The sequence below is a fragment of the Phocoena sinus genome, chromosome 11, assembly GCF_008692025.1.
Source record: "Phocoena sinus isolate mPhoSin1 chromosome 11, mPhoSin1.pri, whole genome shotgun sequence".
NCBI classification, from domain to species: domain Eukaryota; kingdom Metazoa; phylum Chordata; class Mammalia; order Artiodactyla; family Phocoenidae; genus Phocoena; species Phocoena sinus.
This window is the reverse complement of record NC_045773.1, coordinates 19,558,907-19,583,932: the sequence shown is the minus strand read 5'-3', so window position 1 is coordinate 19,583,932 and position 25,026 is coordinate 19,558,907. Positions and strand designations below refer to the sequence as shown.

Here is a 25,026-nt window from a genome sequence, read left to right as displayed (position 1 = left end):
TTAGCTCTTAATGCTAGTTATTCAATATTTTGTTTTTTCTCTATAAAATGTGATGAAGGAAAAAAAAAAAAAATCACAGTGTGCTTCCTGGAGAGAAAAGGTAGCCTCTCTTTTTCTGTTTTTTCCCCCAATTCTCTAAGTGGAGACTTTCACTTTGAAATCCTGAGGGACGAGAGCTTCAGTTCTCCGTGATGATGAAAGCTTTTAGTTAAGATTGATTTTAATTCTGGAAGGGAAGCAGCTGGTGCTAAACCTAAGGCATATGCCGAACACACACTCTGAGCAGGTCGGAAGGGGAAAGAAACTTAGGCTGTGGCGACTTTTACTACCAGTGTGAACAACCAGCATTTTTATTGCATTTGAGAATGCGATCATGTCAGTCATTAGTACTGACTACACAACATTTTTTTTTTTTTTTTATTGTCTGTATCCACAGACACAGAATGATGGAATTACAGTTGATGTCACGGAATGAGTTCCTTTTATGCCTTATCAAAACAAAACGAAATTAAAAAAAAAAAAAATTCTTGTTACTGGCAGCACATCTCCACGGAGCACCACGCTGACAGTCCGGGCTGTACCATCTCCATGCAGGCTTCTGGGTAGCAGAGATCATGAGAACTACACCGGGCCCACAAAATGCCTTTGGAATTCTAAGTCTCATTTCTCAGGAGAGAAAAGCCAAAACCGACTCTCAGAAACATCCAAAATATCCAGAGGGTCTACCATGAACCAAAAGGTCCCCCAAAGATTCAAAATCCCGACAAGCATGTTCTTCTTGGTACCCTTGGAAACGGAGCTCAAGCTGGAATGCGGAAAGGAGAGGAAATCTTTAACTTTTTTTTTTTTTTTCCGGGATAAAATAGCTAGTGATGGACATCCTATTTTGGGTGAAGAATCCGAGGTGTCTTTACTAGGTCTGACGGAACGCGGGTAATCAGGTCAGAGCCGTCCGAAGGTGGCAGGGCTGGCGGTCACTCTTCCCGTTCATAAGCCTTGATGTTTCCTTTCACTGCTGGTTCAATGCAGGCAGCGTTAACTTGTCTTACAAGGACAGACTCTAGGGACAACAAGTAGGATGGATCCTCATTCCTGACAGTGCATTTGCCCGGTACAAGGGACCGTTCTCCCTAAGGTACGCTTTTCTTTGGGGAAAAAAAAAAAAAGCAACGAATTGTCTGTACATCTTGGCACCTTGTAAAGTTTTCTTTCTTTTTTTCTTGTTTTTATACAAAAAGTTCAATAGCTTTGACACTCCCCAAGATTAATCACTACTTCACTGATAAACTTTGAAAGTGTGACCCTGGAATTTCATCATGCAAAATATTTACTGCAGCAGGAGAAAACATTGTTTAAAACAACATTTTTTTTTTTTCTCTTTTCAAACGCATGAACTTGTTTTAAGATAGCCAGGAAGGCAATGGTAGGATAAACACAAGGGATAGGAATGTATCAAAAAACAGAGGAACTCACACCGGCAGGCACAAACACCAAAAAAACCTGTACAAGATGCTCCGATCAATGAGAACAGGAAAAAAGAAAAAAAAAAAAAAAAAAAAAAATCTGTCAACTATGTTACAATTTTAAAAGCAAAAAAAAAAAAAAAAAAAAAGAAATTTGAGAGTTTCTCCCTCCCACACGTCAGGAAATGTCGTCCGATATTCTGAAAGCAAGAATAACTAAATAAAATATATGTGCAGCATATTCTGCAATTCCATTACATACAGTAGTTTTTTTTTCCAAAGGTTTTTTGTTTTTTTTTTTTTTAAAGTATCGTTAATATAAAGCAGTTGCACAAAAAGCAAAGGTGTTTTGACAAACAGGTGTATATGCATTTATTCCTTTTTAGGAACAATATCTAAAAAAAGAACCACCCTCCGCCCTCCCCCAAAAAAGACAAAAGAGTCACACAGACACATCGGGATATATGTACAACATAATAAACCCCATCCTAAAGAAGCAACTGGGATACCCCCAAGGGATACAGAATCAGAATTGGAAAAAATCAGAGTGAAGTTTGCTTGCTGTAAAGCCTGAGAAATCTTTTTTTTTTCAGTTGGTTCTTCTGCAAGGCTGTGATACCTGCAAAGATATGTAAAAGCTAATTTTTCTTTTTTTTTTTTTCTTTTTGCTACAGTCTTTAGACTAAGCATGCAAGACATACGACTAAGTGCAACTGAGTGAAATGTATTTTTTTTTAATTTTAATCATTCCCTAAAGGTTTGAACTGAGGTATGCGTACTAACAGTTTCTCATGCTGTTAACTTTACTCATGTCTAGCTACACATGCTGAGAATGAACTAATCTACCAGATTTTTATCCTCTTTTGAATACCAAACTAACCAGCAACCACTCAGTTTAGAAGCACAGGGCCCCCTTCCCATGACCCTGTCTGGCTACTGCCTGCACATCATGACGCTGCCTGGAAAAGTTGGAGAGAAAAGAAAAAAAAAAAAAAAAGTAAGTCTCGAGTGACCACAGACTGCTCTTTATAGAGAAAGCAGTGTGAAGCTTCAAAAGGAACTGCCAGAGAAGTTTTTGTACCAAGCTGGTGAGTGGACGGGAATGTTACTTTTTTTTTAAAAATGAAAAATGCTGACGCAAGCCTAATCCGGAAAAAAGGAAGGAAAAAAAGGAAACCTTTTAAAACAAAAACAAAAACCCAGAGGATATATATGCCAAGATAAACCCAAATGAATGCAGTGATCATAGCACAGTCCTTAAACAAAAGTGGCATACAGTCTTTCTTTGAAAAAGAAATGTCTTCTAGAAATACTACATTACGCGGTCTAGTTCAATTGTGGAAGCTGTTCTGTTCTCTCTGAATTTTACCTTCATTGTATCTTAACTGTCTCCTGGACTGGACACCCCCTAAGTTTCATGTGCTGTACACTGGTTTTTCTTCTTGGAGATGGTAATCCCTTCCTTCTATTGCTCCCTTAATACTGTGTCCTATTTCTCTCTTCAGTAGCCCCATAAGTTCTCTTTACAAGAATGCGTTTTGGTCTCTGTAGAGGTACAGAAGGAAAAAACAAAAACAAAAACCGAGGACTGAAAAAAAAAAAAAAAAAAAAGTAACAACTTTGGTTCCATTACCTACTTGGTCTTCTAAATGTCCTCTATGATGAAGAAGCAGTTAGCAATAGCCTATATCTCATCAATTGCCTCTAAATTATTTTGCCTCCTTTGATCAACAAGAAGAGGATATTTGGCTTCATCAGATAAAGCATAAAAACAGAGAACATAATTTACCTTTGTGGAATATCTTTGGTAATTTTAGGGGAAAAAAAAAAAGAGGTACAAAGCATATAAATTAAGCTCCAAAAGGCTCTTAAACTAAAACAAAAGCTACACTCCTAGGTAAATAAATGAGTGACAGGAAAGGGGTACAGAGTGGAAGCGTTCAGGGGTTCCAAGGACTGAGGCTGTACTGACCCATGACTGTCACGTTCTGTGCGCCACGTGTGTTTCCCCAAAAGCCCAGGGCTGAGCTGTGCCCCCATCTGCCTGATGTCTTCTCCTGTTGGTTTTTGGGACTGGGTTGGTGGGATGATACTGCCTCCCATGCTGAACTGCTATACCAAACCTGCACACTGGAAATTAACACTTTAGCATTTGCTGAACCCAGTTCTCATTAACTCGCATAGCAAGTTCAATCTGAAATCTAATTTGCATTCAGACAGATGAATGCCACCAAGCAGGTCTGAATGGATGTTTCGGTTTGGGGCCACCACGACTTTCAGCACAGTTGCTCAGGGAAGCCAGCTTTTGGGCCATTTTGCAAACAAAGCAACCCACACTGGTTTCAGTAACTGCGAGAGCCTGAGGCCCATCTCAACTAGGTCATCCCAGGGACGGGCTTCCACAGCCACTGTCAGTCGAACTACTGCGAGAGTTTGTTTTTTGTTTGTTTTGCTTTGGGGGTAAGGGGACTGCTGCGTATGTCTCCTTGTGCTGGTAAACGCTGTGGCATTTATTAAGAATGATGGTAGGTGCAATATTAAAAAAGGAAAAGAGGAAAATCTGAAACCACCCCCTTCCCACCTTCCAATACTGCTTCATGGAATGAATCTGCATGGTTCCTAGGGTGTCTCTATTTTTTTTTTTTTTTTCTGTCATTCATTCTCTTTCTGGCAGGAACTTCACGTCTGGGTGAGAGGACCTTCACGTGTAGAGTGCAGCATTTGGGACCTTTTTGCAAAAGATCAAAAACGGAATGTTTTCTGACTTTCGAGAAAACAGTGGTGATGTCTGAAGGGACATGGAATGAGTGACAGAAAACTACGAACGAGAAATGACATTCAGCTTCGTATAATAAAAACACCTATTAACATTCATCACAAGGTACAGAAAACTTGAAGCCTCCAAGAGGCCGTGGGCCCGAATGGAGGCCTGAGGTCAGAACTTAAAATGGTATAGGAGAAGCCAAAAAAAAAAAAAAAAAAAAAAAAAAAAAGCAATACATTAAAAAGTTTGGGATAATTATTTTTAAACCCTCCCCCCAATACACACACAAAGGCCTTCCCCATCCCAACTGGAAGCGAAAAAAAAAAAAAAAAAAAAAATGGAGTAAAGGCAGTGATAATCAACATGCAGTACTGTGCAAATAGGTCGTCCATTGGAATCCTTAAATTCTGTTCAGAGGCGTGGTCTGCAGCTTAGGTGCACATGCTCAGTTGGGTGTCCTCGCTGTCCAATGTCGGCAGGACTGCAGTTCAAAGTCTGCTGCTAAAAGTGAATCAGTTTAGCAAATTTACAACACTGATGTTGACTGTTAAGAGAGGAAAGTCCCCAGTACCAAACAAGTCCATCCAATGCACAGAGTACAAATTCCTTTTTTCAACAAAAAGTAGAAAAATCAAAAATACTCCCAAATGGGATTCTTGATGGCACTAAGAGTTAACACATTGCAGAGTTGTCAAAATGTAGTGAAAAATCCTCCAGACTGTACAACCAATGGAGAACGATTTCACTGCAAACTTTTGACGTGTTTTGTCTTGTGTGCCCCCCCCCGCCAATCTTCACGCTCTTGGGGTCGGCCTGCCCAGATGTTCACTCCACGTCCTCATGTACTGGCTCGTCTTCGTAATCTCTGTCGTGGTCAAAATCTGGACTGTGGTTGGCTGTTGTCACTAGGGATAGCGGCCCTTCAGCTTCCTCTGGATCCAGGGGCTCTTCTTTGACATGTACAGGATGCCTGGAAAGATAAAAGAAGGCTCACCGTGGGGACTTCCCAACGCAAGTTACGTCGGGGGTTTTGGGTAACACAAAATCCCCAGTCTAGAGCTGTGATGTTCGACACGGCAGCCACTAACCACGTGCGACTATGAAAATGAAGACAATTTAAAATTCCATTTCTCAGTTACACCGGCCATATTTCAAGAGCTCAAGGGCCACATGTGTTGGCTAACGGCTACCATGTTGGATAGCACAGAGGGAGAAATTTCCATCATCACAGAAGGGTCTCTGGACAGAAGCATCAGGGGGTGTGTCCTCCTCCCGTGGTGTTTCTTACCCTGTAATGTGCACACAGATTCCCGTGGGATCTGGTGAAAATGCAGCCTGTGACTCAGCAGGTTTGGGGTGTGGCCTGAGCCTCTGCATCTCTGACCAGCTCCCCGGTGATGCTGCTGGTCCGAGGACCACCCTTTGAGTGTCAGCTAACAGGCCCCATAGTGGCCTGCTGGGTGGATGAATACAAATCTTCCAATAATCCCGTGAAGCAAGAATCGGTTAACGCAACAGTGGTTTGTGGGGGCCACTGTGTGCAGGAGGCTGGGCTAATCACGGCTTGCTGTGTGTTCTGCTTTGCTAGTTAACATGCAGAACCTGTGAAAGAACTCTCCGGAGACCGACCCCAAGCGAGGGTCTATCATTAATCAACTTCAAGCAAACACAGCAGAGAGACACCATGATACATGCTGGAAACTCCAAATTAATGCATATTTTTACAAACTGTCAATAAGGCAAGAAAAGCCCTGCCAGGGAACACAAACGGAGAGGAAAAGGCGCGCTCAACACAACAATATGATAAGAAAGCAGAGCCCCGATCAGAAGAATAACGCTGTCAGCTGTAAACAAGGCAAAACATGAGGCCCGGCTGGTAGCGGCCACCGGGACGCGGGGCTCCGATGAGATCTGCCGACTTGCTCATTATAGCCCAGCGCACGGTTCACCCGAAGGGGCCTGCGGGGGACCACGCGAAGCACTCCGATAACAATTGAGAAATGTTGTTCCGATCGTTTGCAAATACAAATTACCTTCGGTGGTGGGGCTTTTGATACGTAAAAGAACCATTCAGGTTGTTTTTTTTTTTTTTTTTTTTTTTTTAAAGAGAAGTCCCATTGCAGGAACGGGCCGCAGAATGGAGGATATTTTTCATTGACTTTATCAAGTATTACTAGTAGTAAGAGGAGGTGCTGGGGATGGTGGCCTTCCTAAATAACTGATGTTGTGTGCAAACCCCAAAGGCCAACTTGAACCCTTGAAAAATCAACAGAGGAGTGCTTTGGACTGCCCTTTGACACGGGATCCTCTAGAAGAGCAACTGACTGTAAAATGAGCACAGCCTAGAGAGTGTCTGGGGATAGATGTTGGTATAAATAGCTTTTAAAAAATAGGGCCCGGGGCTTCCCTGGTGGCGCAGTGGTTAAGAGTCCGCCTGCCGACGCAGGGGACACGGGTTCGAGCCCCGGTCCAGGAAGATCCCACGTGCCGCGGAGCCGCTGAGCCCGTGCGCCACAACTACTGAGCCTGCGCTCTAGAGCCCGCGAGCCACAGCTACTGAGCCTGCGTGCCTGGAGCCCGTGCTCTGCCACGAGAGAGGCCACCGCCATGAGAGAGAGGCCCGCGCACCGCAGCGAAGCGTGGCCCCCGCTCCCTGCAACTAGACAGGGCCCACGCGCAGCAATGAAGACCCAACGCAGCCAAGAATAAAATAAAACACAAAATAATTTTTTTTTAAAAAGCAGAAAAACAGCAAACCATGAAAAGAAAAAATAGGGCCCGTATTCTTACAACCTATGTGCAAAACGAAATATACCCAAGCTTTATTAGAGTAGAGTATGTTTTACTAGTTTGGCTCCATCTAGCTTTAGTTTTTTAATGGGCCTATTTACTTGTGTTTCAGCATCAAGATCCAGGACCGTATGCATAAGGTGCAGAGCCCAGTGCAAAGTGAAAATGTGTTTGAAAAAGTCGTTGAGGATTTCGGAAACAGCTGAGCGTTAAAACTCTTAAGTGTGGGATCCTGCGTGACTGCATGCATCGGCGTTGCCTGGGAAGTCAGCGCCGGTAGGACCCCCTATATTGTTTTGGGACGAGTTAGGTGTGTTGATTTTTATTCCTTAAAAAAAAAAAATATATCTATATCTATATCTATATCTATATCTCACCCATAAACTCTAATTAAGGTAGACTTTCTTGGTTTTGCCTGTCTTCTCCCGTTTGGGGCCGTGTTTTTACATATTGTACACGTAGCAAGAATGTGATTATTTTGCTACCTTTACAGTTTTCATTGTTATGGCTATGAGATCCCAGTGTGATGACATTAGTCCCTTAATACTGGGCATTTGGGGGTTGTCTTTTGCTCACCCCCATACCCCACCCCCGCCTTGGTCTTTGTATAACACAGTGACCGCTTTTATCCATATTTCTGTTGGTTCACCTCCTTAGGATAAATTTCTAAGAATAAAATTGTTGGAGCAGAGGCGAAAACATCTTACGGTTCTTACGATCTAGTGCGATATTAACTGCCAAAGAAGCTTCATCGATAGACTCAACCTCAGCAGCCCCGAGCGCTGCTTCCTGAGAACATCGTGTCGCTGAGCAGGTACAATCAGGAAAGCTCAGGTTACCGTAGACGGTGTTTTTTTTTTTTTGGACGACTGACAACGGTGAACATCTCTTCACGTTTCAGTTTCGTATTTGCACCATTGAGAACTGTTACTTCAAACATTACCCCCCTCCTGTCCTCTGGTAACGTGGTTCTTGTGACACTGATTGGATAGGAGTGTTGCTGGGTTGTATGTAGCCTGGATTGAGAGTCAGCTGTTTCCCTGATCAACATTTTCCTATTTTCATTTTTTTAAACTACCAGATGTATTCATCTTTTCTGGTTTACAGAGCTGAATTTGATGACAGAGATGATACAAGGCTATACGGGTGGGAGGGGTGCTGGGCCCTGGAAGAGACTGGCGAGTCTTCATGAAGTTCTTGCTTTGTAATTTTAGACTCGGACAGATGTTTTGCCAGGCAGAACAGAACAAAATCCCCCCACCCCCACCCACCCACCCAGTCCCGCCAACAAGGTAGAGTTCACGGGAGAGAATATTTTGTTTTCCCCTGAAATCTGCAACCCAACTTCAGGAAGGTTATTTTCCGTCCCCAAGACACAGGTGACGACCCTATGCACGCTGGCTCAATCCCAGCACCTACTGCCGAGTGGAAGCCCAGCAAAGGTGAACTGACCGGGTCTACAGTGTGACAACCTGACAACACAACCAGGTGAGATACTAAGGCTTCTTAAAACTCCACAGAAATGAAATCCAGCTTCACGAGACGTTTCGTGATACCAGCAGATCCCCGCCCCCCGGCCGGCCCTTCCTCCCCCGGAGGTGGGGCAAAGGCAGTAACTCAGGCATGCAGGGCTTTAAGAGAAAGGATCTCCACGCGAGATCCGTTTCAGGTAAGATGCACACTGCTGAAGATACTGTGTTTCGTGGTCTCCCAGGTGCCTCCTGGGAGGTGGAGCTGCACGCGGCGCCTTCTACCCTTGCAGGTCGCCCCCCCTCCCCCCCCCACCGCCCACTGCCTTTCTCTCCGACTCCTGCTTCCGAAAGGGCTCCCAGTAAATAACTGCAAAGCCCCACATTTCCTTTCTTACATCTGAGTAATTCCTTTGTTTAGCTACTCTGGGAACAGAAGAGTTTTTAAGGCAAGCTGACTGGTGTTTAAAGGCATTGTGTTCAGAGGGTGTGGGCACAGCATGGAGTATTTTGCTTTGTAGCTCCTTTGGCCCCTATCAGGATAAAAGTAGAAGGCCCCAAAGCCATAATTATGCGACTACTTTGTAGCGTTTGTTTCAAGAGACAGACAAAAATGTTGTGGGGTTTGAGTGTCACAGAAAGGGTAAGGAGTTCTATTTCGACACTCGATGGTAGCTGGGCTGCCTCATTAAACGAGGCCCTTTAAGCCTTGCTGTAGAGTTTATGGCTGATTTATTCCCAGAGAACAGCACAGGTGAGAAACAAGTTGCATCATAGCAGGGTGATGCACGTTGGACAAGAAAGAAAACTACGTCATTACAGAATTTGCTTAATGGAAATCTGAGCTCAAAAAGAGTTAAGCATCTCTCACAAACACCGAGAGTAGGCACAGGGAATATGGGCTGGTGACCAACAATGATTTTTAGCAAAATCCTTTATTTTAGTGTAAACCTGTGAGATTTGAGCAATAAAACAGTATGCTTTGGGGCATCTCTCTCTATGCAGGGTTTCTTAAAAAACAAAACACACGCACGCACACCAGTACAACCTTCATTTCGTTAAAAAATTAGGCTGATTGCTTGCTGTAAAGCAAGGTTTCTGGTAATACCTGGGGTTAACTCAAAGTCTGAAACAACTTTTGTATAGTGACTCTATCTTGTACAGCAAAATTAGCCTCACTCTAAACTGCTGTGAGAGGTTTTTACCCAAATACCTTTTTAAAAAAATCTCCTTCTGTTTTTTCAGCCATCCTTTTTACTATAAATGATAGGAACACACATCAGGTAAACGTCAGCGGTCTGTGGATACTATGACAGACAGACAAACAGTCTCTCTTCCACTCAGTAACTTCAGATGCTTTTGCTCCAGTGAGTATTCCTTGAAGCAGCGCACACGCCAATTTACGTGTGCTCTGAACTTCCTTAATAGCTTAGTAAAATACTCCTGTGGTGACAACGATTTCGAGATGAATACGGGTGTGATAATAAAGTCAGAAAGACCAGGTTGACTTGACGAAGGAAGATCGATGGCAGTAGCGGCGTGAGAGAGAAACACATTCTTAAAATGCTGTGGAGTAAATGCTAAGAGACTGTTGATATAAATTTAAAACGATTATTTTCATCTTTAAAGGCCCTTTTCAAAGCACTTTGGGCATGCAATTCAAAAGCTAAAGAATCAAGTTTCAGATTCCTCCAAACCCACCAATCTACCCATGCTGGCAGACAGCACTCTGCCTTGTTGGTAGGTGCCAGTTCACGCTCTTGCTAACTGCCACAGGTCATATTTTCCATTCTGATCACTCAATAAGACGTTGGTCAGGAATTCAGAGACGCTGTGTAGACAAGGGGTTCGTTTCTAGGAGCTGACAGCGTGGTCAACACTGAATAGGTTTATCCCTTCAAAGCGGGCAGCGGGTTTCGCGGAGACTCGCTCAAAGCCAGAGGCTGTCGTTCGACAGCCTCCCCCGCCAATCCTCTCTGGGGAAATGTGCTTTCTTTGCTCTTTTAAAACTCCTCCTGGGAGGCGGAGAGTCGTTACCGTCACCCCGCCTGCCTCCCATCACCCGGCCGAAAGGGGCAGCACGCACGGCCCTGCCCGTGGTGTGCCTGGTCCCGACGCCACGCGCATGCAGCCTGGGACAGCCCTCGTGCCTCTCACTCCGTACCCTGCCCGTGGTGTGCCTGGTCCCGACGCCACGCGCATGCAGCCTGGGACAGCCCTCGTGCCTCTCACTCCGTACCCTGCCCGTGGTGTGCCTGGTCCCGACGCCACGCGCATGCAGCCTGGGACAGCCCTCGTGCCTCTCACTCCGTACCCTGCCCGTGGTGTGCCTGGTCCCGACGCCACGCGCATGCAGCCTGGGACAGCCCTCGTGCCTCTCACTCCGTACGCTTCTGGGCGTCCTCATTATACTGCCGTCTGCTGCTATGATGCTCCTGTTAATTTTCCTTTTGCTATTTTAAGAGCAATCTATAAACCATGCCGCCTTTCGTTCGTGCCATCGTCGGCGCTTGGTAATGACGCTTCGGCGTGGCGTCCGCGCTTCCGCGTACCACGTAACCAAGTAAACGCGCATCCTCTGCCTCCCCGCTAGCTTCGGCCCGCCCGCACGGTGAACAGACAGCGAAGAACGCTGCCACCGGGATGCGCTCTACTGCTATAGGAGGAAAAGGTAACGTGGCTGCGAGAATGGCCTGAGCCGGGCAAGCACAGGTGTCACCCATCGTATGGCCTTGGGCACTTGTGGGGCCGCGTGAAGCCTACAGCTGTAACGGGGACGTCAGTAAACGGCCCTCCTAGGTGCGAACCGAGCTGAAGGTTTCTGGGCGCACCCACTTCTATCTGGGTTCTAGGAAATCAGAAGTTACAGAGAAGGTGTCAAAAGCCGCCAGAGGAGAAGGGGCCGGGGTGCGCCTAGAACAGGGGGACCGGGACGTGACGGCAAAGGCGTTCCGGGGTGGCGGGTACTCACACGGCTTGCATAGGGGATCTGCCCGGGCTGCTGTCGCTCTCGTTGCTGTTGGTGTGCTCCATCGCCCCGTTCAGCTCTTCCCGTATGGCGCTGGCTAGGTTGCCCAGAGTGGGGTTTCCCATGGAAGCGGTAGTGTATAGAGGTATACTGTTCTCAGCCATCGAAGCCTGCCATCAACCGAGAGAAGATTTATGAAGACAGGGGTGTACACAGACGGGGAAGCTATCAATTATGGGTGGATTCAATGATCTTCGGTTTCACGTCATTCTGGCACGGGTTGGAAAAGACAAGTTTCTAATAGGTGTAGAAGGATTTGTGCTTTACAAGTCAGGCTGCTGACACACGGCCCAGGCTGGGTCTCAGAGAGCTAGCTGGAGGGACCAAAGCGCCCGTGGGGAGGGAGGGCTCAAGTCAGCCCCGCTGGGTAGAGGCATCTGGGTTTAAGACAAGGCTATCTACCAGTAACGAGGTTTCTGTCTGGTGCCTTTTTTCAAGAGGAACGGAACATTTCTAGATCACAGGGACATATGATGGAATTTTCATTTCTTTATCCACTTCGATGACTGACTCCAGTATTGGATGTTATTAAAGACCTGAGCAGATTACTCGGGCCACAGAGCCCAAACTTAGGAGAACTTCCATAACCATCTGTCTTAGAGCCTACAGAAAAGGAAGAGATTATAGAAGTGGAATCCGTTTTTATCTCCCCGCCCCCATCATTTCCATTGGAACGAATTATTTTTGAATCTTTTTAGTGTAGTTTTCAGATCATTAATAACTGGTTGAACGGTAACTCTAGGTTATCTTTCAGGCTCTGACCAATCACCTAGAATTGGAGGAGGACTGAAGAAGAAAGAAATCTCCGGCCAAAGGAAGCTGTAAATCGTATTTCCTTTGGGTATGTAAGTACATCCTTACTGAAGGTGACAAAGTCCCTCCCTCCAAGCGAGTGTCAGCGACAGAGTGTGGAAGTGGTGGGGAAAAGAAAGAACTCCTCAGCTCTGTGGTGGGATACCGCTCATTGTTTTTATCCTACCGCAGTCGAACAGAACGACCACCCCAGTCCTGAGATGCGGACAACAGTCAGACATATCACTGGGCTGAAGTAGCCATACTGTTGCATTTGGGTCGTGATCCTGACCCAGTGACCCTTCATTTTATCAAAAGGGGACAGGCGTTCAAAAACTGGAGGCTGTAATTGGACCCAGATTTCTCAAAACGGCCCTCTTGCAGACTACACCACGCCTGCCTTTCCATCCTAATGAGGAAAAGAGTGCAAAATCACACGACAATCTGGCGTGGCGACTCCAACTGGCCAGCCATACACGAGTCCAAACTAGTCTAGAAATCCTGGCTCTGGTGAGACAGTAAGAGCCAAAAACCAAGAGAGGACGCGTACAAAGCTGGGCTGCAGAGAATCCGCCTATTAAGACAATCGCAGTCTCACTCGCTGTACAAACTCCAAAGCCAGAGACGCCTTAGCCATCCAAGCCCCGCGACGGATGCCCCATCCACACCTACCGCAGCCCTGGCTAAGGGACTACTTCAAAGGCAGGCCCTCCGCAAGCCCACGGCTTTCCCTTCCCTTCCCGCCACTTCTGAATTTATATAACAACAACTGCCTTCTTTTAAAAAATGGAAAAAAAAAAAATCCTGTTTTCATTTCCAAATGTGGTGAACTCATTTTGATGAACAGCACATCTGAACATTCCTCACTCTCCTACAGTTTGTCGAATAATTTGCATCAAGTACTTTTTTCAACGGATCTCTTGTGACTGCAATAAAGCACTTTTTTCTTTTTTGGCAGGGCGAAAAGACAGACCCGCTGCCCGATTCTTTTACCCCCGCTCCAAGGTGCAGCTGGACAAGCATCTTGACTGTCTTTGTTTGAAACAACACAGTGGTCCTGCCCCTCCCCGACATGGAAGTTCTGCTGGGACCGTCACGTGAGTCTCTTTTTCCTGGAAATACCACAAAGCCATTTCACTGCTACAGTCAGAACGTGGCGAAAGTGGGGCCCCTCTCTAGCTTGGTATTTTTTCGCAGCTTCTCAAGTCAGTCAAAGACCGAGAAGTAAAAACAAAAGGGAACTGTTTCTAAGGATGTAGTCTTTGGGACGAGCTGGTCACGTACAGGGCAACCTTTTGGGGATGTACTCGTTCTCCGTGGCTCTTAATGCGTTCTAGGGCAAAGCTATTTCCCATGGGGACTGGATCGTAAAACCTGGGCTGACAGTGGTGAAAGGCATCCCAAGGTAAGCATTTTACACTGATCCCTTGATTCTCAGACAAAAAAGACGTAAATGAAAAAAAACGAGCCTGGTCGCCTTTAAAAAAAAAAATGATCAAGTGGGCTGCGTAGAGAAACCTGGTGGCTCCTTCACGATAGAGCCTCTTGGACATTCTCTGAGCGACGGAGCAAAGCAACCCACCCGAGCTTCGAAAAATGTTCACCAATGGGCTTCGGTCTAACCTAGTGGTTCTTTCTTTTTTGGTCGTTGATGTCTATTTAGGAGAGGGGGCTGGGGCGGGGGGGAGGCTTACAATTTTTATAATGGACCTAATTTTATAAGTGGTCCTATGCCCACAGTATGTGGTTTCATATCACACTGGCCCCTCTGCCACAAAAAAAAAAAAAAAAAAAGAAAGAAAAAAAAAAAGAACAAAGGTCCTTAAGTCAAGGTGCAGAAGTCCCTAAGTCCTGTCCCTCTTGGAATGTTTGTTAACCGCTCTGAGACGCCCGGGGGGGGGGGGGGGGGGGGGGGGGGGGGGGGGGCGGGGAAAGGCAGTCTATAAATACGAAGCTTTACGGTTACCCTTAGTTACTTCACTTTTTCAGAGCATACTGCAATCTGTCCCGAGTCCAATGTTTTATTTCTGTAGTGGATTCGGCTGTCCTATTTTATATATTGTATATCACGCGTTATGTTGCTCTAGTAATCTTTTGAAGATGTTGTTCCACTATTATTTTTACTTGCCTTGAAAAATGCAAGTGGGCGGGAAGGGAAGGCCTGCTGGTAGACTCCTTATTTAATTTGCACAGCAGAAAGTTGTCCTAGGGGACTGTCTACTGACCCGGGACCCAGACGCCTAGAGGAGAGGAAAAAGATCCATTCCTCAAATCATGACTTGAGGTGCACGTATTCACCTCACTGCAGGATGGACACCAAGCGTTCTTGGAAAACAGGCAGGAGGGTTTGGGGCTATCGCTGAAAATAAGAAAGGGTGCAGAGGAGGCCAGGAGCAAATGGTTGAGAGGCGAAACACGAACAGTTCTGTAATGATAAAGCCTCCTAATTGACAATAGTCACAGAGTCAAGAGAATCCAGAGGACGGAGGATCACCGTTGCTGGTGGGTGGTGGTGGTTGTGTCGTTGTTGGTGGTTTTTTTTGGCCTTGCCGCCTCGTGAATGTAAAATGTGCCTGTGATCTTAATACGATTCCAGATAGAGCAGCCTTTAAATGCATACTTTACAACACTCCAGGGAAAAATAGTTACTAATGAACGGTATTTACAGTGGCAGCATCGAGGCGTGCTTTTTATTTGCTTTTCGAAAGTTACTGTGTGAACACACACACACACACACACACACACACACACACACGAAAGCAGCGTATCATCCATCCTCCGGAGCCTTGAGCTCCTGCTGACCGAACTGGGAAAGCGGTTCCCCAGGGCGCAGGGGAGGTGCTCAGCAAACCGTTGTTAAACAGGAATAGCCAGAGCTCCCCTCCCGATCGCCTCTTCACTGCACTCTGTTCCCCTCAACGCTGAGCGTCTCCACCGAGTTTGCGTCATTAGCGTCCCTGAAGGAGCCTTTTTTACACTTCTCTCATTTGCGCCCTTCCCTCACAAGATTTTAGTAATCTGTTTGTTTGTGCGTTACAGCCCTTTGCAGGAGCCCATGGCGTTGTCATATTTAAGTATCGAGAACGCATGCTGCAAAGGTCTGTCACGGGCTAGGATCACATACGTCAGATCTATCTGTGTGGACTGTTGTCATTTAAGTTACCGAGATCCCTGCGGACTGCGGTCTAGAACAATCGAGGTGGGTCAAAATCCAACAGGACCACGGACGGGCCAAAGGACCCTGCCTACCTACGAACTCTGGAGGGGGGTACCCAGGTAAACCTTAAGGAAGTGTATACTAACTACAGTCTTCTCTTCGACCTGAGAGATGACTTTACTGTTTGTTTGTTGGGTAACGGAGAAATATGCGATAATTCAAAGGCTTGATGGATGCCAGGGCTGCCCCGGTAACTCACGTTTGGGTGGTGACCTCCCTCCTGCTCAATCCCCGTGGCTTCGTCCCCTGGCAACACCGGTTACGTAAGGAGGGCTTGGTTTGTCAGTAGGAAACAAACGTTCATTACGTAACCTTGAGCAATCCGCTGGAAACCTAAAGAGTCTCTCCTTCAACACCTCTATCGCTTGAACAAAAACAGTTTACTTTTTACCAAGCGAACCGAACCCCACCCCCCGCTCTCCCCAGTGAAGAGAGGCCAAACTGGACTTGAAAAGAAAAAGGAGCAGAAGTGAAGAAGAAGAAGAAGAAGAAAAAAAAAGCCCTGCTTTCTCTTTAAACCCGTGAACAATAGAAGGTCATGTGACACAGTGGCCTATCACCCAGCACATTAATAGCTGTGCTAGAGTAATTACACTTGTGGTATTTTTGCCTCAAGTGAAATTCTGAAATAAGAGGATGGAAATTATGATACTGCTGATAAATATTAATAAGTGAACTTTTAATTTTTTTGCCACAATATTCAAAATGCGAAGCATCTTGCTAATGCTGAAGCAGCCCGACGTGCCTGCCTCCAGGGAGTACGATGCTTTGTGCGCTTAAGAAAAAAGTTTAACGGAATTAAAATTTAATATCTAATTAGAGCGAGGCTAATATATTTTGAAATGAGTGCGGGAGCCATGTGCCTCCGCGGCGCAGTCCGGACGGCCGTTCATCTTACCTGTAAAGCTGCATTGAGAGGTGTACAGTAGGCGTGGCTGGTCTGCATGTTTTTAATAAGGGAAGGGTTACTGCATAAGAGAAAGATAAAAACTCAAAGTTAAACGCAATCAACCCCCACCCCACCCGAGTGTTTTTCCGCGAAGTCTCGTCTTAAGCTTGCCGCTATCTTTCCAAATCAATCAGAAATGTCCCCCAACCAGAAGACCAAAGAAAAGGTGGGTTTCGCCCCCACCCCCGACCCCGCGCGCGCTGGCTTTGTGGGGGCTGCTCTGTGTGAACCTCCCCGCCCCGGGGTGGGAGAGACTTTGCCCGTTCAAGCATACTGGGGGTAAAATTTTGGATTAAGTAATCATCGCCTCGGGCACTCCCTCCACGGATGAACTTTTGTCTGTCTGTCTCACAAAACAGCGACCGCCCTGTAAATGGGTAGTAACCCGGCCCGCCCGGACTCCAGCAGGAAGGCAGCTGCTCTAGGGCCTCGGGCTGGGGAAGTCAGGGAGCGGACCGGCAGGGTTTCCTGGGAGCCAGCGGGAGGAATCTTGCCTCTTAAGCTTCTCCAGGATTTGAATTCTAGAATGAATGCTAGAGGAACGGCAGGGTAGCTCCGAAGAAAAGAGCTTCAAGGCTCATTTATTGCCAAAAGAAGATGGAGAGAAGGCTACTCCAGGGGAGGGTCAGGCAGCCGAGGTTGGGGTTCCAGTCCTTCGGGCACAGCCGCAATTTGGGAGGGTACGAGAATAATTTGATGCTGTGTCCATTACGGACCAAATGAAGACAAGATAGATGTTGTTTTAAGGACAGCTGTAGCCAGGAAGGATACAAATACTTTATAAAAAAAAAAATCATACTGAGGGAAAGAAAGGGGTGGCTTCCGTGGGCTGGGGGTCGGGGGGGGGGGGGGAAATTATGTACGTTTCCCAATGGTCCCTAAAGGAAGGAGAGGCACGGGTCTCCGTTTCTTTCCCATGCTTGGGGCCCTTTTGGCATTCATTTCACTATATTTATATCGTTATACTGAGTGAGCCAAGAAGAAGAAATGTATCCCAGTAAATACACATTTTAACTCTAAAGAAGGAAGTTTCCTCTTCACTTGGAGGAATCAGGGGGTCACGCAAAAGCATTGGGTTATAGGGTCCCCGTAAAGCTGCTGAATCAAAAGCCAACCGATATTTGCATTAAAGACGTCAAAAAAGCATTATTCAAGGCACTGGTGTTCCAAAGAGAAACGAGAGAAATACATGTACAAATCACACGATTTAGTTCCGTTGCAGAAAGCCGTGGCACTGCTACGTGGTGAAATGCAAAACTATCATGGGATGAGTCAACCATGCAAAGCCAAAGCAACAGCAGAAACAAAAAAACAAAAGCAAGTAAAGGCTCTTACTGTGCGACAAGCTCGTCAAAGTTTTCACCGGGGCAGTATTTGCGAGGACGGCCTCGTTGAATATGGCGGCCACGTTTAAACTCTTCATCATCAACTGTCCAAAAGGACCCAAACTCATCCTCTACTCTGATAAAGCACTTATGCAGTGAGAGGTTGGTGCGAATGGCACCCTGGGATAGGAGCAGCAGCAAAGGAGATGAAGTGGCAACAAAAGGAGGCGGGGTTGGGGGCAGAACAGACATCCAATACAGGGAACAGGAGAAAGAAAATAAAATGCAATAAGCATAAGCCAATGGTTTGTGAGGGTTAATATGCATTGCCACCTAAAAGCTACTAGCATGTGATGCAACAAAGACCAGCAAGCAGGGCAGGGGGACTGGTGGGTGTACAAAACAGGAGGGATGAAATGCTTTTTTGCTTCCCTTAACTGAGACAACGTGAAACCGGTTCTTTGGTCTAACACCATCTAGCAGCCAAAAGCCTCTAGTTACACTTGTTAGCGCAATCCAAGCTAGGCTAAGAAGTTCAAACATGGTGGACGTACCCACTGATCTTTTGTGGCCTTCGTTTTTGGAACTCTACTTCATCCACTGTCCATACTGCCCCTTTAACGTTTTCTACTCGCACAAAACACTTGTGAAGACTAAGATTATGACGCACTGCATTCTGCAGCAAGTATAAAAGAGAGAACATTTACATTTTCCATAAGAAAAGACTCCAAACACAGCAGTACATTCAGCCTGACAGCCCACAGTTGTAAAACCGTCCCCCGAGAACTGTAGCTCCCACCCCCATGGATGACCCTCCTGTGGTGAAGGGGTGGGGGTGGGGGGCTCTTCCAAAATCAAAACCCCAAACGATGACTTACTTGTGTTTGGGCATTTTAGTCTAGTCTCTGGTGAACAGTTAAGCAGAGGAAAGATTTTTTTTTTAATATGCCTATTAGCCCCCAAATAGGTTTCACGGCCAAAATATAAAAGTAACGTTAATACGACTTCAAAATCAGGAAACAGGTAAAGCATAAAACCGTCCCTTTTAAACCCACTTGCCTCTCAGACGAAAGGGGTAATTTATTTTAATTTTTTTAAACCATGAAAGATGATAATTCCTACTGTTAAATACATTTTGCTTCTTTTTAGTTCGTCGAAGTGTTGGCTTTAACACCTTCGACACATTTGCTCAGGTCTATTGTGAAGAAATTGACATTGGATTTCTACCATCGAGAGTATCACCTCCTGTAGCTGATAGGATCGGGGTGGGAGGGCGGGGCAGTGAGTCACATGACCCCGCAGTGGGTCAGTATCCATTATCAAGCTAGGTCTTACCTTCCCAATTATATAAATGTTGGCCCTTACTATGGGCAAGTGCCTTTAATTAACTGAGAAAATGCCAAAGGAACCCATGAGTAGAACTCTCAATGGCAAAATGAGGATACTCTAAGTTGATGGTTTCTTTCCATAGACACGTTTCTTTCTTAGGGTTCAAAGTCATTTCCCGTCACTCCTAAGCTGAGACCCTTGACATCTGTAATCTACCAAAGGAGCATCTCAACTGCAGGGTGAAGGGTTTTTGACATGTCATCCTTCCTGAGTTTCAGGAATAATCCGCACCCCTTACTTACGCTAGGTACAGTTAACAAGCATGGCGTCATCTCTTTTTGAGTTCTCCTGGGTGAACGTGATTGACACTCAAACCTGGACACGAGGCTATTTCAAAGCGACCCATTATCACTGACTCCCAACCTTCTTCTTATAGGGAATGAGTAGGCGGCAACAGGGGCTGGAGAAGTAGATACTTCCACCACACCTCACATGCCTTGTAAGTCCCTCAATCCGTCTGCTGCTATTGCTCACACAGTCTGTATTCCTCCCCTTAACCTGCGACACTTCATCCTTCCAACGCGCAGGCTCAGCGGCCGCGGCTCACGGGCCCAGCCGCTCCGCGGCACGTGGGATCTCCCCGGACCGGGGCACGAACCCGCGTCCCCTGCATCGGCAGGGAGACTCTCAACCACTGCGCCACCAGGGAGGCCCTCGAGTGGAAAATCTTGATCTGTACTTTGAGAGGTGTTTCAGTGTTTGGATGATCGCCATTAGCGACTCTGTGAGGAGTCATGCTAGAGAATGGTGACGTTTCCTGTCCGATATGGAATATTTAGAAGGTGACGAGAGAAGTGTTATCACGTGGCATGATGAACTGCCCACAAGGAGAAGCCAGGGGACAAACGCTCAAGGAATTTTTGAGGAATGTCAGCATAACTGGGGTGGGTTCAGACTTCCAGCTGACTACGAAAGGACACCCCTGATTCAAACAGGTTTGACAGGTCTAAAACAAACATCTCTGGAAAATGTTGGGCATGTTATAATTACAGTTAGTAGGGCAAATTTCTTGGCGTATAAACGCTAGTCTGGTCTTTAAGTGGGCACTTTCTTTTTTAATACTGCACAAAGGCAGAGGATAAAGGATGCTAAGGGTCTACTGTTTATCTCCTACAGTGACACTGAGGAGGCTGAAATAAATAAACCCAAATTTCCTGAAAAAGAAAGAAAGAAAAAAAGTCCAGACAGAGCATGTGTACCTATCAGACACCTTACTGGGAAAAGAAATCAACATCTCATCCTAATCACTGTCTAAGTTTTCCAGTAAGTATCAAAATGTACAGAAGTGTACATTGTAAAGCCATGTCTGAAAAACAGGACTGCTGTAGATCTGTCTGAACTATATAGCCATGTAAATAAAACTGTAAATTCAAAACTTAAGTTTTGTTTTCGAAGACCGTGCGTCCAAGCAAAAGCAACTGGAAATGGAGAGTTTCCCACAAAAGCTGAGTGAACTCTTTCCACTCATGACTTTAACTGGGCATTTTTATCTTCTGTCTAAGATGACAGTACAAATAAGGACACATGGAGAAAATTATACGTATTGATGAGTCATTAAATACTTCATTTAGGACTGTTTATATGAAGGGCACTTTTCCCTGCAGTTTCTGAAAATGAAAAAAGTTAAATCTGAAGAGCTGAGCTTAAATATCACATTCATAACGGGTAATTATTTTAAAACTTGATCATTTGCTATTTATAAAAGGCAATCTGAAGAAAATGTCTGCTTCACGCTTATACTTCCGAAATTCTGAAAAGCATTCACAGCTGAAGACTGTTTTCTAGTTCACATCTCAAGGCAGGCTGAGGAAGAGAAGGGAAGGTTTTTGAACCTAGGTTCCCTTCGGGGCCCACGTGTCTTAATGGAAACAAAAAAGCTACTTTGGGCCATAAGAGATGATTCACAGCTCCGTAAGGTTGGTGAGTTCATTCTTCGGTTATATTCTTCCAAAACGCTGTTTGATGATGAAGGTAGTAGAGGAAACAGCGTTTTCTGTTTTTGCTGTTGTTTTTCTCCCATATAAATTACGAACGGAGCAAGGAAGACCTGTATGTCCAGCAAAGCATGTTTTCCTTGCATCCTATGATAAATTCCTATCCTATTTCTAATAATAGCGTGTAAAATATCCAAAAATATTTGCATTTTAAATATTTCTAAATTTCTTGGAATTTAGGGATTACAAGAATTCTAGATAGTAGTAAAGGTGCGAGGAAAAAAAATATGACTCTCAGATTGTATCTGCTGCCCCTTTTTCTAAAGCAAAACTATTAAAAACCGAGAAATTTAAAGTGGGAAAATCCAAAGACTGGTGAGAGCTTAACCGAATACAATGGGATCACTACTCACAGAACCTACGAACCAACTGCTGAACTGGGATTGAGGTATGTCATGGGACCCCAAGCCTTGCTGGGGGCATCCCAGATGGAGCTATGGAATCTGACCCGTTTTACAGCAAATGCTATTACAGTCAAGTCACGTATTTCAGAATTTGCTTTTCTTCCCCAGAGTGCCTATGAATATCCGATGGACAGTCTCTCGACTTAAACCAACCAACCAACCAACCCTTAATAATACATATATTGGGTTCTCCTGTAATAACTCCAATATACCTTGCTAGTACTTGGAGTGCATAGGTTAAGGAGCTTATATCCAACCAATGAAAGTTAAGTGTATCTGATCACTTCTCCAGGTTCCTGATGGTTAAAAAAAAAACAACACAAAAGTTATCTACGCATTCTCTGCAAACACTGGTGGTGGCTAAAGACGGAAAACCATGAGGTCTGTGTACACGAGACAACTTCCTACACATTCCAACCAGAGAGAGATGATTTTACTCGTTATGCCAACATAATGGGGCTCTTCCATCCCGGCATTTTAACCCCAGTGGAATTGTTTTCTCAATCCAGTATGCCTACAAATTAGACTCTTTGAATGTAGCCGAACAATATGTACGTAACTTACAACACCTGCATCTTACCGACAACAAACTCTCTCCTATAAATGCCAAGACCCAAGACTCAACAGGCCTGCAAGAAAGCTTACCTTCCATGTGGCAGCGTTACGCCGGAAGTAAGCAAACATTCGTGTGAACCAGTTATAGATTTCATTTAGTGTTAGCTGCTTCTCTGGAGATTCGAGAATGGCCTGTGAAGCAAAAGCAACGGAGAAAGATAATTTATGACCAAATCAACAGAACCAACCGCCATTGTACGGTTTCTTGAAAGCAGAAAATAATCGAGATGCTGAGCTAACTCCTAAGGAAGGTTTCACGAAATGCTCTAAGATTAATGGCTGTATTTACCAGTTCAATAGCAAAGTTCAAAATGGAATTATCTAATTGTTTGGAGTTTTTATTTCTGTTTCCGTACAGAAATATTAATTATTAGTCACTCGTAAAGCAGAATCAAAGAGAAATGCAAAACATTTCACTAGCTGATTAAAGCTCAGTAATTATTTAGAGCTCAGATTTATTCTAGGGATCAGAGATTACTGTAGCTTGTGATAATTGACTTGCCATCTTTAAACAGGCTCATTTTCACTGTTGTGTGAAATGAATTTCCTAATAATCACATCGTATTGTGATACTTAATCAAAAGCAATTATGTTATATATTGCAGATGTAAAAAACCTTATAGAACAGGTTTTAGCATGCTTGCATGCTAAACGGTTTTAAATCTACTGCATCAATATCATACATCCACGTGCACACCTCTACCTTCTGCTATAATTTCTCATACCGCGTTATTTACTTACCTGCCTAATTAAAGACGCATATGTAAATGGTGGTCTAACTTCTGCGTTCTTATAAAATTCTTGGTTCTGCGCAATATCTGCTAAATAAGAATCATTGTCCCGTTAATTATCACGTTTTACAGAGAGGCCGGTCGACAAGCATTGCTGATCACAGCTCTCCCCGAGGCGAAAATGGAGCATCTACCTGAAGAGATGGGCACGTTGTATTTGTCTGAGTACCGCCTGCGGATGGGTCCCACCGTGTGCATGCTGGTGGTGGTGATGACGGAGGGGCCTTGGGTGACGGGAGTGATGGGGGCAGTGGGGGTCGTAGGAGTATGAGGTAAGCTCTGTGGAGAAGCCTCTGACGCAGACTTGGAGAGTGTGACACTTGATACCAGATTCAGCTGTGAGGAAAGGAACAGTTCTTAGAAGACCTTCAGAAAAAAAACAGAGCAACCAAGAAAGCATCCGCAATGCAGAAGGAATTAGATACGGGGGAGGCCTGGCTGGTCTCATGCCTCACGGGAGGTTTTTACCATCAGCTGAACTAGGAGGCGAGTTCCCATGTAAACGCCATTCACTTTCTTTACTTACTAAAATTTCTAGCATCCTGTCCTGTGATTCTTTATTTTTTTTAATTGTAGTTGATTTATACACCATGTTGTGTTAGTTTCAGGTGTACAGCAAAGTGATTCAGACACACACACACACACACACACGCACACACACCTATCTCTCTCTCTCTCTCTATACCCATATATATTCCTTTTCAGATTTTTTTCCCCCGTGTAGTTTATTAAATAGTATCTCTTACGATGTTCTCCTTTCCTGTTGTTGCTGAGGCAGGTTTTTTCGCCAAAGACCGTTAAACAAGCGTTTACAGACCCAAAAGGGGTTACCTAGCCTGGTGAGTTTGAGAAATTCTGGGTCAGGACGTTTCTTTAAGCACAACTTTGCACCCTACCATGCCTTGTAAACCTCGAAGCGGGAGAGGGAGTCCTTGTAGCCCCACGAACGCTGATGTTTCAGGAAACACCAGCTGGGATACACTGGTATCAACCTGAGCTCTTAGAACTTTCTGGAATGTGCTAGTACAAGCGAGAAACTGTTTTTACCTAATTTTAATAAAGAGGAAAGTTGTACTAAAACAGCCACATATAGCCACTGGCTACACCACACTGGGACGGGCTAACTCAACTCCAGGATGAAACTTCACGGATGGGAACTACTGCTGAGAGGTTTGGCCTGTGACTTGTATTAAAAAGAGTGCCACCGGATCCAGTGAAGAGCCGTTTAGTTCCATTAGTTGGCAGAGACTAATCTTTGAAAGCTTTCTCCGTCACCTTCATTAAACTCTATCCAATATAGGATTGGAATCATTTGTTCAAAAAGAATGGGGCATAGGAGAGATCTGGAACTGTAAAACATTTTAATTTTTTTCCTTCCAGCTCCAAATGCGTAGTAACAAAATGGAATAATCCAATGCTTCAAGTCCGGAAACACACACTAGTTATTTGCAGGAGCACAGAGGAAAATCAACAAGCCCTGCTTCGGTCCTTCCTTCCTTCTTTCTTTCTTTCGGTCCTTCCTTCCTTCTTTCTTTCTTTCTTTCTTTCTATCTGTTTCGCCCGCACCTTGACGTGTTTCTCTAATTAATAACTGGAAACACGAGCCCGTCCCCCTTTGCAAAAACTCGTTGCTACTGAAATATTAAGTCTGGCTACACTGAAGAACTTGGTTGTTTTCAACAGAGTTCTTACAGTTTACCCAGAACTGCCCTCTGACGAACTTGTAGCTGCCCCCAATCCAAGAAAGTTTGGCAAAGTAGCCTTACTTGGTATCACTACCTCAAACCAGATTGTGAATCACTTAACAAATTAAGTCTGGTTCACCACTGCAACAGTCCTAAGTCCAAGACATTATTTGTGGAAAGTATTAAAAATGAGATTCCTCTGAGATCATAATCAAAGAGCAGATTAAAAGAGAGTTCTAATTTGTTGGGAAGACTCAACCTTACTCATACCCTAGTAATGAGAAATATCAAATATCGTTGAGAAAGTATTAATGGAAAAACATAAACATGGCACTGGAAACTGAACGCTGG

General features: G+C 45.0%; 1 protein-coding gene across 13 annotated transcripts in view; it reads right to left on the bottom strand.

Annotated features, from left to right (window-relative positions):
* Positions 1 to 317: 317 nt before the first annotated feature.
* FOXP1 (forkhead box P1) overlaps positions 318 to 25,026 on the bottom strand; it is a 601,805-nt gene continuing 577,096 nt past the window's right edge. For 11 of the 13 annotated variants that reach the window (XM_032648540.1, XM_032648545.1, XM_032648541.1 and 8 more), the window contains 7 exons: positions 23,125 to 23,326; positions 22,941 to 23,020; positions 22,230 to 22,331; positions 18,352 to 18,473; positions 16,422 to 16,491; positions 11,458 to 11,624; positions 318 to 5,197 (listed from right to left, as the gene is read on the bottom strand). In XM_032648540.1, coding sequence (XP_032504431.1) covers positions 5,053 to 5,197; positions 11,458 to 11,624; positions 16,422 to 16,491; positions 18,352 to 18,473; positions 22,230 to 22,331; positions 22,941 to 23,020; positions 23,125 to 23,326 — 888 coding nt within the window. In that variant the 3' untranslated portion in view covers positions 318 to 5,052. The remainder of the gene's footprint in view (positions 5,198 to 11,457; positions 11,625 to 16,421; positions 16,492 to 18,351; positions 18,474 to 22,229; positions 22,332 to 22,940; positions 23,021 to 23,124; positions 23,327 to 25,026) is intronic. The other 2 variants (XM_032648549.1, XM_032648550.1) reach the window with 1 other exon arrangement.